This window comes from Oncorhynchus kisutch, unplaced genomic scaffold (genome assembly GCF_002021735.2).
Source record: "Oncorhynchus kisutch isolate 150728-3 unplaced genomic scaffold, Okis_V2 scaffold1022, whole genome shotgun sequence".
Taxonomy (NCBI): domain Eukaryota; kingdom Metazoa; phylum Chordata; class Actinopteri; order Salmoniformes; family Salmonidae; genus Oncorhynchus; species Oncorhynchus kisutch.
In genome coordinates this window covers 203,164-216,583 of record NW_022262967.1, presented here as the reverse complement: position 1 = coordinate 216,583, position 13,420 = coordinate 203,164, and the positions used below count along the sequence as shown (strand labels likewise).

The 13,420-nt window shown below is 44.2% G+C and overlaps 1 protein-coding gene across 3 annotated transcripts; it reads right to left on the bottom strand.

Annotated features, from left to right (window-relative positions):
- Positions 1-4,051: 4,051 nt before the first annotated feature.
- On the bottom strand, positions 4,052-10,528 carry LOC109877573 (zinc finger protein 845-like). Of its 3 annotated transcripts, none has more exons than XR_004207935.1 (2): positions 10,487-10,526; positions 4,052-5,294 (listed from the first exon to the last, which is right to left on the bottom strand). XR_004207935.1 is itself a non-coding variant. In XM_031817435.1 (2 exons), exon 2 carries the CDS (start codon positions 9,717-9,719, stop codon positions 7,668-7,670), a length of 2,052 nt encoding a protein of 683 aa, XP_031673295.1. In that variant the 5' UTR covers positions 9,720-9,781; positions 10,487-10,528; the 3' UTR covers positions 6,799-7,667. The 3 variants fall into 3 exon arrangements, 1 of the variants encoding a protein (XP_031673295.1); XR_004207934.1 differs by lacking the exon at positions 10,487-10,526 and adding an exon at positions 9,698-9,780; XM_031817435.1 differs by lacking the exon at positions 4,052-5,294 and adding an exon at positions 6,799-9,781 and having other exon boundaries at positions 10,487-10,528.
- Positions 10,529-13,420: the final 2,892 nt, after the last annotated feature.

The window sequence follows — 13,420 nt, the reverse complement described above, 5'->3', positions numbered from 1 at the left end:
TAAACAAAGTGGCATAGTTAGTGGCTAGTGATACATGTATTACATAAGGATGCAGTCGATGATATAGAGTACAGTATATACATATGCATATGAGATGAATAATGTAGGGTAAGTAACATTATATAAGGTAGCATTGTTTAAAGTGGCTAGTGATATATTTACATAATTTCCCATCAATTCCCATTATTAAAGTGGCTAGAGTTGAGTCAGTGTCATTGACAGTGTGTTGGCAGCAGCCACTCAATGTTAGTGGTGGCTGTTTAACAGTCTGATGGCCTTGAGATAGAAGCTGTATTTCAGTCTCTCGGTCCCAGCTTTGATGCACCTGTACTGACCTCGCCTTCTGGATGACAGCGGGGTGAACAGGCAGTGGCTCGGGTGGTTGATGTCCTTGATGATCTTTATGGCCTTCCTGTAGCATCGGGTGGTGTAGGTGTCCTGGAGGGCAGGTAGTTTGCCCCCGGTGATGCGTTGTGCAGACCTCACTACCCTCTGGATAGCCTTACGGTTGAGGGCGGTGCAGTTGCCATACCAGGCGGTGATACACCCCGCCAGGATGCTCTCGATTGTGCATCTGTAGAAGTTTGTGAGTGCTTTTGGTGACAAGCCGAATTTCTTCAGCCTCCTGAGGTTGAAGAGGCGCTGTTGCGCCTTCTTCACGATGCTGTCTGTGTGAGTGGACCAATTCAGTTTGTCTGTGATGTGTATGCCAAGGAACTTAAAACTTGCTACCCTCTCCACTACTGTTCCATCGATGTGGATAGGGGGGTGTTCCCTCTGCTGTTTCCTGAAGTCCACAATCATCTCCTTAGTTTTGTTGACGTTGAGTGTGAGGTTATTTTCCTGACACCACACTCCGAGGGCCCTCACCTCCTCCCTGTAGGCCGTCTCGTCGTTGTTGGTAATCAAGCCTACCACTGTTGTGTCGTCCGCAAACTTGATGATTGAGTTGGAGGCGTGCGTGGCCACGCAGTCGTGGGTAAACAGGGAGTACAGGAGAGGGCTCAGAACGCACCCTTGTGGGGCCCCAGTGTTGAGGATCAGAGGGGTGGAGATGTTGTTGCCTACCCTCACCACCTGGGGGCGGCCCGTCAGGAAGTCCAGTACCCAGTTGCACAGGGCGGGGTCGAGACCCAGGGTCTCGAGCTTGATGACGAGCTTGGAGGGTACTATGGTGTTGAATGCCGAGCTGTAGTCGATGAACAGCATTCTCACATAGGTATTCCTCTTGTCCAGATGGGTTAGGGCAGTGTGCAGTGTGGTTGAGATTGCATCGTCTGTGGACCTATTTGGGCGGTAAGCAAATTGGAGTGGGTCTAGGGTGTCAGGTAGGGTGGAGGTGATATGGTCCTTGACTAGTCTCTCAAAGCACTTCATGATGAAGGATGTGAGTGCTACGGGGCGGTAGTCGTTTAGCTCAGTTACCTTAGCTTTCTTGGGAACAGGAACAATGATGGCCCTCTTGAAGCATGTGGGAACAGCAGACTGGTATAGGGATTGATTGAATATGTCCGTAAACACACCGGCCAGCTGGTCTGCGCATGCTCTGAGGGCGCGGCTGGGGATGCCGTCTGGGCCTGCAGCCTTGCGAGGGTTAACACGTTTAAATGTCTTACTCACCTCGGCTGCAGTGAAGGAGAGACCGCATGTTTTCGTTGCAGGCCGTGTCAGTGGCACAGTATTGTCCACAAAGCGGGCAAAAAAGTTATTTAGTCTGCCTGGGAGCAAGACATCCTGGTCCGTGACTGGGCTGGATTTCTTCCTGTAGTCCGTGATTGACTGTAGACCCTGCCACATGCCTCTCATAAAGTTGTACAATGTTTACAATCTTAAATCGTATGCCAAATCAATGTTTGCATTTTTAGTGCAACAGGTCCACATTTTAAAGTAGTTACAAGGAACAACAGTCATTTATTTATACGTCTCTAATTTAACAGAAAAATAGGCCCCTTACAATAATGTTCTATTTTGGCTTTGTTGAAGTCCTTCATTGTCATCCCCAGACAAGCTAAATGGAACCATCTCTGGCACACAGAGCGTTCTATCTGCAGTATTAAAAACATAAAACAGGGTTATGTTGATTTACATGTAAACAACAGTTCTGGAATACCCAAATTCTGTTACATGTTTTTGCAATTAGGAACCATTTCAAATTGAAATGAATTTTTGTTCAATTGCTAAATTGACTTTAAATGACATGCATTTGACCAGAACCCTGATAGAAGCACACTTAACTGAGATGTTCATCATAGTTGAGTATTCAGCCAATATAAATCTTATAGTAGAAAAGGCACACATTTGCAAAAAACGTATAAAACATTACAATAATGGCATCTTATAGATTTGAAATATTTCTATCAAATCAAAACTGGAATTTATATTAAAAACAAAGGTTGTAAAAATATGCTAGACATTTATAGAATAAATCATATCTAGTTTGATGATTATGTGACGAAGGTTGAATTAGTTATTGATTTAAACAGCTTTACATTGCATTTAAGATTTATATATTTCTATTAAATCAAAACTGGATTTTTTTATTCAAAACGAAGGTTGTAAAAGTATCCTAGACATTTAAAGAATAAACCATATCTATTTTTATATTTCTGTGACAATCAATGAATTAGTTACAGATTTGTACAATTATTAAGGGCTTTTTGCAAATGTCTGCTGATTGTCTGCTTAATGTCCGAATGTGTGAATATAAAAGCAACTTTACCTCGGGAGTAGGCAGATTATCTTCTTCAAACAACAGTAAAACTGATTGACTTTCTTCCTTCTATCCATCTACTACACGGTTTAGTGCTCCAAGCACTCCTGGAATCTTCTGCTCAAGACGATGAACCTCAATATATAACAAAACCCCAGATATAACACCCTTTAATCGCTGCCCTGCTCCGAAAAACACAATGCTTTCTCCTTCTGCTCTTCTGAGATGCATGAAATCAATACACAACCACTACTGGTCACTCTGACTGACTACCTTTCCTAATGGCTCCTTCACCATCTTCCTGGCCTCAAATGATCTCCCCAAAATACAGAATTGTTGATGAATTGCGCTCCAAAAGAAACCGATGTTTGTTTACAATATCACACCGGAATGTATTACAATGTATAACCGTCATGCCTCAAAACTGGGAGAAAGAAGCAAGTCATACACCCGCCATTTGTTCCTCAAGTCCGTAACACAACGACACGCGGATAATTGTGAGCATCAACAGCCTACTAGGGTCATGTCCCTCTGGCCAGGATAAACAAAGCGGCAATGTTGTGTATTGTATATTTTCGTAGCTGAATCAGAATTAGTTAGGTAACATAGATGTTCTATTTACTTTATACTTGTCATTAGAATGTTTTCTTTTGGACTATACTGTTGGCAGTTGCATTTTCCTATCTCCTCTAGGGAAAAGTCACTTGGGGCCCAGAGAGGGGAGATGTCAGGCTTGTCTTTTACATGTCTGGTAATAGGCAGAATATCCGAAAGGGAGAATTCAGGTTTGAACATTGTCTTCATCATGAATTTATCTGTGAAACCATGTGAAGGGCTCCACAATGTCTGAATTTTGAGATAGTATATGACCTAGAGGCTCACTCCCCTCAGGGAGCTTGTCCATGGGTGGGGTGTATTTGAGATGGGAGCATCTAAAGTAGACAATTGATATATGCCATTGGATGAGGTAATGTTTTGGTAATATGAAGTACCAAGAACGAGAAGTAGAACCTCATCCAAGACACCAAACTGAACGATAATTTATAGCTAATGCTATCTGGCTATGGGATAATCCTCTTTCAAGTAAAAGGTCTTTGTGAAGTTCCTGAGATCTGTGGTTCGCCATGTGAGATGAGAGGGGTGTATCTTGGCTATAAAAGATACTAAGTATTCTTTTGTAAGCACTCTAAGAGAATTCATTTATAGACACTGAATTGATCTGAGAGTCAAAGGGCTATGGTGAAGCTCATATAATTAAAGATGTTTAAAATATAACTCTGACCTGTGTGTGGTTTGTAAACTCATCATTTAGTAATACAGGAAATTACCACGACAAAATACAATATTTAACTAAAAGGTTTATTTCATTTAATTATACACATCAGAAAAAAGTGGCTGCCCAGCATGAATTCATGTACAAACATTTTTCATTGCATTCTTGTCATTTAGCAGATGTTTTTATCCAGAGAGACTTACAGGACAAATAAGAGTTAATTGACTTGCTCAAGGGCACAATGACAGATTTTTCACCTAGTCGGCTCAGGATTCAAACCAGCGACCTTTCAGTTACTGGCCCAACACTCTTAACCGCTGGGCTACCTGCCACCAGATCAATCGACTTCAATACAGTTATTCAAATACATTCATCATCAATGACTAAAATAATGAATCTACTATTAAAATACAGTTTAATAAACACACAAGTATTCGATTCATAGCCTGTTTATCATTAAACAAAAGTTGTTTAGTAATATAAAAGAATCCACCCAAACTAATGCTGAAAACTTATCACCACAACATCTTTATCTGATATACACAAAACATTAGGAATGGCTTCCTAATATTGAGTTATACCTCCGTTTGTCCTCAGAACAGCCTCAATAGTCGGGGTATGGACTCTCCAAGGTGTTGAGAACGTTCCACAGGGATGCTGGCCCATGTTGACTCCAATGCTTCCCACAATTGTGTCAAGTTGGCTGGGAGTGGATCTACTCTGAATAGCTCCTTCCATGTCCTCCCACAGATGCACAATTGGATTGAGATCTGGTGACTCAGCAGGCCACTGCAGTAAGCTGAATTCCCTGTCATGTTCTTGGAATCATTCCTGGCCACCATGAAGGGATGCACCTGATTGGCAATGATTTTTACACAAACGTTGCTCCACTTTTATCAAGGGGCCCAATATGTGGCATGAAAACACACCATCATACCACCACCACCAGCCTGCAATGTTGTACTCGTGGTTTCCTCCCATGTCCTCCCACAGATGCACAATTGGATTGAGATCTGGTGACTCAGCAGGCCACTGCAGTAAGCTGAATTCCCTGTCATGTTCTTGGAATCATTCCTGGCCACCATGAAGGGATGCACCTGATTGGCAATGATTTTTACACAAACGTTGCTCCACTTTTATCAAGGGGCCCAATATGTGGCATGAAAACACACCATCATACCACCACCACCAGCCTGCAATGTTGTACTCGTGGTTTCCTCCCATCAGCGTGAAACAGCAGGAACAGGGATTCATCAGACCAGGCAATGTTTTTAAAATTCTCCAGTGTTTTCATTCCTTAGCCCACTGCAACTGCAGTATCTTGTTTTCTACTGAAAGCTAATGGGGATCCAAAATAAATACAACAACAACAACTACAGTGGGGCAAAAAAGTATTTAGTCAGCCACCAATTGTGCAAGTTCTCCCACTTAAAAAGATGAGAGGCCTGTAATGTTCATCATAGGTACACTTAAACTATGATAGACAAAATGATTTTTTAAAAACCAGAAAATCACATTGTAGGATTTTTTATGAATTTATTTGCATATTATGGTGGAAAATAAGTATTTGGTCAATAACAAAAGTTTATCTCAATACTTTGTTATATACCCTTTGTTGGCAATGACAGAGGTCAAATGTTTTCTGTAAGTCTTCACGAGGTTTTCACACACTGTTGCTGGTATTTTGGCCCATTCCTCCATGCAGATCTCCTCTAGAGCAGTGATGTTTTGGGGCTGTTGCTGGGCAACACAGACTTTCAACTCCCTCCAAAGATTTTCTATGGGGTTGAGATCTGGAGACTGGCTAGGCCACTCCGGGACCTCGAAATGCTTCTTACGAAGCCACTCTTTCGTTGCCCGGGCGGTGTGTTTGGGATCATTGTCATGCTGAAAGACCCAGCCACGTTTAATCTTCAATGCCCTTGCTGATGGTAGGCTTTGTTACTTTGGTCCCAGCTCTCTGCAGGTCATTCACTAGGTCCCCCCGTGTGGTTCTGGGATTTTTGCTCACCGTTCTTGTGATCATTTTTACCCCACGGGGTGAGATCTTGCATGGAGCCCCAGATCGAGGGAGATTATCAGTGGTCTTGTATGTCTTCCATTTCCTAATAATTGCTCCCAGTTGATTTCTTCAAACCAAGCTGCTTAACCTATTGCAGATTGTCTTCACAGCCTGGTGCAGGTCTACAATTTTGTTTCTGGTGTCCTTTGACAGCTCTTTGGTCCTGGCCATAGTGGAGTTTGGAGTGTGACTGTTTGAGGTTGTGGACAGGTGTCTTTTATACTGATAACAAGTTCAAACAGGTGCCATTAATACAGGTAACGAGTGGAAGACAGAGGAGCCTCTTAAAGAAGAAGTTACAGGTCTGTGAGAGCCAGAAATCTTGTTTGTTTGTAGGAGGTGACCAAATACTTATTTTCCACCATAATCTGCAAATAAATTCCCCAAAAAATCCTACAATGTGATTTTCTGGATTTTTTTTCTTTAATTTTGTCTGTCATAGTTGAAGTGTACCTATGATGAACATTACAGGCCTCTCTCATATTTTTAAGTGGGAGAACTTGCACAATTGGTGGCTGACTAAATACTTTTTTTGCCCCACTGTATATCATTAAGGATTATAGTTTTCACCTGGGTTCACCTGGTCAATCTATGTCATGAAAAGAGCAGGTGTCCTTAATGTTTTGCAAAATCAGTGTGTTGTGTCTACTAGCTCATTCCCACAGAAACCTGCAGAGGGAAGCAGTACCACCCAGTCACCCATCAGACTCCATTGTGAGATGTCTCACAGAGGATATTCAACCCTAAAAGCAAATTCAAGGTAATCTCAATATCTTTACAGTAGAAGCTAACAAAACACAACAAAACTGACAAGGTGCACACTGATCAGTAAAGAGAGGCTAACATTCTATAACACTCCCTTTCCTCTGCATTGTTCTCTCACAGTGAGAAACTATAGGATTACAATAGTGTTCTACACTTTCTTCATTTGATCCAATTCAACGTTGCCAATTATTTAATGACATGATAATTAAGTGGAGTGTCTATTCTTAGCTGGTCTGAGAAAACTGATGAGGTTTCTCTCCTTTATGTGTACATTGGTGTCTTTTTAATTGGCCCAATCTGTAGAATCTCTTCCCACAGTCAGTGCAGTGATAAGGCTTCTCTCAAGTGTGTAGCCGTTGGTGTGTTTTCCCAATTGGGAAAAACTCTTGCCACATTGAGAGCAGAAGTAAGGCTTCTCTCCTTTGTCTTTTCTCTAATGACCTTTAAGCTCAGCTGGTGTTTTAACATTTCCTACAGTCAAATCAGTGGTAAGGCTCCACTCATGTTTCCCTTGGTGTCTTTTGAAATGGCACATTCAAGAGAAACACAGAGCAGGAGTAACGCTTCTCTCCTGTGTGTACATGTTCAGGTCATTTTAAGGTGTCCGGACGAGAGAATCTTGCCCCACAGTCAGAAAAGGAGTAAGGCTTCTTTCTTTTGTGTATACATTCATGGCTTATTAAGTATCCCAGGTGAGAGAATCTCTTTCCACAGTCAGAGCAGGGGTAAGGCTTCTCTCGTTTGTGTATATGTTCATGTTTTTTTAAGTGGCCCAGTGTAGAGAAACTCGCCCCACATTCAGAGCAGTAGTAAGGCTTCTCTCCTGTGTGTGTTCTCTGATGAATTTTTAGTGATGTTTATGTTTTGAAGCATTTTCCACATTCAGAACATGAGTAAGGCTTCTCTCCTGTGTGTATACGTTCATGTTGTTTTAAGGTACCCATTAGAGAGAACCTATTTCCACAGTCAGAGCAGGAGTAAGGCTTCTCTCCTGTGTGTGTTCTCTGGTGACGTTTTAGTGATGTTGATCTTTTGAAGCTTTTTCCACATTCAGAGCAGGAGTAAGGCTTCTCTCCTGTGTGTGTTCTCTGATGAATTTTTAGTGATGTTGATGTTTTGAAGCATTTTTCACATTCAGAGCAGGAGTAAGGCTTCTCTCCTGTGTGTTTTGTCTGATGAATTTTTAGTGCAGTTGATCTTTTGAAGCATTTTCCACATTCAGAGCAGGAGTAAGGCTTCTCTGTGTGTATACGTTCATGTCTTTTTAAGGTGCACGGTCGAGAGAAACTCTTTCCACAGTCAGAGCAGGAGTAAGGCTTCTCTCCTTTGTGTATACGTTCATGTTGTTTTAAGTATCCCAGGTAAGAGAATCTCTTTCCACAGTCAGAGCAGGAGTAAGGCTTCTCTCCTGTGTGTGTTCTCTGATGAATTTTTAGTGATGTTGATGCTTTGAAGCATTTTGCACATTCAGAGCAGGAGTAAGGCTTCTCTCCTGTGTGTGTTCTCTGATGAATTTTTACCGCAGTTGATCTTTTGAAGCATTTTCCACATTCAGAGCAGGAGTAAGGCTTCTCTGTGTGTATACGTTCATGTTTTTTTAAGTGGACCAGTGAAGAGAAACTCGCCCCACATTCAGAGCAGGAGTAAGGCTTCTCTCCTTTGTGTATATGTTCATGTTTTTTTAAGTGGACCAGTGAAGAGAAACTCGCCCCACATTCAGAGCAGGAGTAAGGCTTCTCTCCTGTGTGTGTTCTCTGATGAATTTTTTGTGATGTTGATGTTTTGAAGCATTTTCCACATTCAGAACAGGAGTAAGGCTTCTCTCCTGTGTGTGTTCTCTGATGAATTTTTAGTGATGTTGATGTTTTGAAGCATTTTCCACAGTCAGAGCAGGAGTAAGGCTTCTCTCCTGTGTGTGTTCTCTGGTGACGTTTTAGTGATGTTGATGTTTTGAAGCATTTTCCACATTCAGAGCAGGAGTAAGGCTTCTCTCCTGTGTGTATACGTTCATGTTGTTTTAAGGTACCCATTAGAGAGAACCTATTTCCACAGTCAGAGCAGGAGTAAGGCTTCTCTCCTGTGTGTGTTCTCTGGTGAATTTTTTGTGATTTTGATGTTTTGAAGCATTTTGCACATTCAGAGCAGGAGTAAGGCTTCTCTCCTGTGTGTGTTCTCTGATGAATTTTTTGCGATGTTGATGTTTTGAAGCATTTTGCACATTCAGAGCAGGAGTAAGGCTTCTCTCCTGTGTGTTTTGTCAGATGAATTTTTAGTGCAGTTGATCTTTTGAAGCATTTTCCACATTCAGAGCAGGAGTAAGGCTTCTCTGTGTGTATACGTTCATGTCTTTTTAAGGTGCACGGTCGAGAGAAACTCTTTCCACAGTCAGAGCAGGAGTAAGGCTTCTCTCCTTTGTGTATACGTTCATGTTGTTTTAAGTATCCCAGGTAAGAGAAGCTCTTTCCACAGTCAGAGCAGGAGTAAGGCTTCTCTCCTTTGTGTATACGTTCATGTTGTTTTAAGTTTCCCAGGTGAGAGAATCTCTTTCCACAGTCAGAGCAGGAGTAAGGCTTCTCTCCTGTGTGTTTTGTCTGATGAATTTTTAGTGCAGTTGATCTTTTGAAGCATTTTCCACATTCAGAGCAGGAGTAAGGCTTCTCTCCTGTGTGTGTTCTCTGATGAACTTTTAGTTCAGTTGATGTTTTGAAGCATTTTCCACATTCAGAGCAGGAGTAAGGCTTCTCTCCTGTGTGTGTTCTCTGATGAACTTTTAGTTCAGTTGATGTTTTGAAGCATTTTCCACATTCAGAACATGAGTAAGGCTTCTCTCCTGTGTGTATTTTTAGGTGTATTTTTAGCTTTGATAGAATTGGGAAAATCTCCTCACAATGTGGGCAGTGGTGAGACATCTTTGCTCTGTGATCTTCCTGCTGATGCTCTCTGGATGTAGAGAATGTCTCAACATGGTCTCCTGTGTGAACAATATCAGAACAACCAGTCAATTGGTGTGATATACATGTCAATCAAATGTATTTATGAAGCTCTTTTTACATAAGTTGTAACAAAGTCCTTTACAGAAACCAACCCGAAATCCCAAAAGAGCAAGCAATGCAGATGTAGAAGCACAGTAGCCAGGATAAACTCCCTAGAAAGCAGGAACTTTGGAAGAAATGAGAGGAAGCAGGCTCAAATGGGTGGCCAGTCCTCTTCTGTCTGTACCGGGTGACATATGTGACGTATGTATTTATATCAGTAGGCTGTACAATACAGGGGAATATAACTATTCTAAAAGTGGGTAAGAGATGAAAGCTAAAAAGGGGAGTGTCATCCTCCACTTACTATCAAAGGTTAGTAACTACACAGACTAATTTCATATCATCCTCCACTCACTATCACAAGAGTTAGTAACTACACAGACTCATTTCATAGAACTTTAAAACACTGGCAGTTTGTCTACTTCACTTCTTTAGTCTACTCTCTGATCACTCCAGATAGCTCAGTTAATAAAACAAATGCTGGCAATACTGGTGTCAAACCATGCACGTCTCAGTAGCATAAAATAACATCTACCGTCTCATTGAAACAGTTCATCATGAAACAGTTCTACTGCAACTTTTCATACACAGTGGGAAGTTGGAATGAACAACAAACTTAGTTAGTTAGAACCAGCTCTTACCATGATTAACACATTTCCCAATCTTCTCCTCCTCTTCTTCTTCATCTTTAATGTTGACATTCAGCTCCAGTGTTTGATTGCAGTCTTCCAGCTTCACTGATGCCATCTCTGGATCCTGCAGTGCAAACTGGGCTCCACTGTCACAATCAGGACCCAGTGACTGTGGGTTTGCACTCAGTGTGGAAGGAGAGAGGCAGGCTGGGTTTGTCATTACTGTTGATGTTACTGGCCTCAGACTTAATTCTAGTCCTGTAGTAACAATGAGAAACAGAAACAAATGTTATTGTCTTGACAGTTCTGGCACTTTCTTTATTCTCTAAAAATATATTATATGTTCAATTATCTAATTCAGTGCTTGACTTGGACTGAAATGGGTGCTGGTACTGTTTATATTTAGGCACAGGAGCTCCACAATACTGTTGAGCTAATATTCTATAAGAGGAACGGTCACGACTTCCGCCAAAGTCCGGTATATTGTTTCCATACAGGTGTTTTTTCGTGTATTAAATACCTCGTCCACGCATCTCAACTCTCCTGTGCCTGACTCCTTTTCACCAGTTACCCAAAGCCTTGACAGAAACACGGCAGGTGCCCCTGCAGTAGGGATTGAGGAGCGAGTCCAGCAACACGCTGCTATTCTCCAGCATCTCGGCAGCGCCATGGACTGCGTCCTGCAAACCATGGAGCGATGGAAGAGAGGAGGAGTTCCTCCAGCGTCTCCACCAGCTTCAACTATAATCACCCCTCCTTCACCTGGTCCCAGTGGGATTCGGCTCGCCCTCCCGAGGGAGTATGATGGTTACGGCGGTGGGATGTCAGGGGTTCTTGCTCCAGCTAGAGATCTACCTGGCAACCGTCCACCTAGCTCCCTCAGGCCGAGAAAGCGTGGCCGCCCTCGTCTCCTGCCTCTCAGGGAAGGACCTGGAGTGGGCCAACGCCTTATGGCGGGAAGAAGAAGCCGTGTTGGACCATTTTGGGATTTCAACCGCCGCTTTCGGGCAGTCTTTGACCATCCGCCTGAGAGTAGAGTGGCGGGTGAACGTCTCATACACCTGAGGCAGAGGACGAGGAGTGCACAGGAGTTCGTGTTGGACTTGGGGACCCTGGCCGCGGCATGGAACGACAGGGCCCTGATCGATCACTACATGTGCAGTCCGCGCGAGGACGTCCGTCGGGAGTTGGCCTGCAGGGACACCACTCTCATATTCAACCAGCTGGTGGACCTGTCCATCCGACTGGATAGCGTGCTGGCTACCCGCGAACATCCAGATCGGGGTCTGTCGATTCCATCCCCCAGCACCACCACTCCGACGCCCATGGAGCTGGGAGGTGCTGCACTTAGGGCAACCGGAGGCGGGGCCATTCCATGCACCATCTGTGGCCGCAGAGGGCACACTGCCGGTCGGTGCTGGGAAGGTTCCTCTGGGAGTCGAGGCAGCAGGCAGGGCACTCTCGTGTCACCCCAGGTGAGTCGGCACCAGGCTCACCCAGAGCCCCTGGTTGCTCACATGGTTTTGTTTATTAATTTTCTTGAGATTTCACCGAATTCCCAGCATAAGGCGCTCATAGATTCAGGTGCAGCTGGGAATTTTATTGACAGATCATTTGGCCATAGTTTAGATATGCCCTTCCCTGTGCACGCCCTAGAAAGTCGACCATTAGGGTCAGGGCTAACTATGGAGGCCACCGCTCCTCTGGGCATGGTTACGCAGGAGGGTCACAAGGAGAGAATCAGTCTCTTCCTTATTGATTCTCCTGCATTTCCCGTGGTGCTGGGCCTACCCCGTTTGGCCTGTCATGAACCCACTATTTCGTGGCAACAGATCTCTCTCACGGGGTGGTCACGAAAGTGCTCGGGGAGGTGTTTAGGGGTTTCCATCGGTGCTACTATAGTGGAAAGCCTAGACCAGGTCTCTACCGTGCGCATCCCCTCTGAATATACCAATTTGGCTCTCGCCTTCTGTAAGAAGAAGGCGACTCAATTACCACCCCATCGACGGGGGGGATTGTGCGATAAATCTCCTGGTAGACACAGCACTTCCCAGGAGTCACGTGTATCCATCCCCTGTCGCAAGAGGAGACAGGGAGGAAATGGAAACACATGTTTCCGAATCTCTGGGGCAGGGGTACATTCAGCCCTCCACTTCACCTGCCTCCTCGAGTTTATTGTCGTGAAGAAGAAGGATAGATGTCTGCGCCCATGTATTGACTATCGAGGCATTAACCAAATCACTGTGAGGTAGTTACCCGCTGCCTCTCATAACCAGTGCGATCGAGTCAATGCACAGGGAACACTTCTTCACAAAATTGGATCTCAGGAGCGCTTACAACCTGGTGCGTATCCGGGAGGGAGAAGAGTGGAAGACGGTGTTTAGTACCACATCAGGCCATTATGAGTACCTTGTCATGCCATACGGGTTGATGAATGCTCCATCAGTCTTCCAATCCTTTGTAGACAAGATTTTCAGGAACCTGCACGGGCAGGGTGTAGAGGTGTATATCGATGACATTCTGATTTACTCCTCTACACGCGCCAAGTATGTGTCCTTGGTGCGCAGGGTACAAAAGACGACTGTTGGAGCATGACCTGTACGTCAAGGCTGAGAAATGCCTGTTCTTCCAACAGGCCGTCTCCTTCCTAGGGTATCGCATTTCCACATCAGCCACTAACCTCTCCCCCTTCCAGTGCGTACTGGGGTACCAGCCGGTTCTGGCACCTAGGCATCAGAGCCAGATCGAGGTTCCTGTGGTGGACAACTGGTTTAGGCGCTCGTAGGAGACATGGGACGCCGCTCATGTGCACCTTCAGTGGGCCGAGAGGCGTCAGAAGACTGGCGCAGGTGACTCTCGACCCTCCACCTGCCCTGCCGGAAGCTGGGCCCGCGGTTTGTGGGGCCATTCAAAGTCCTGAGGAGACTGAACGAGGTTTGTTAC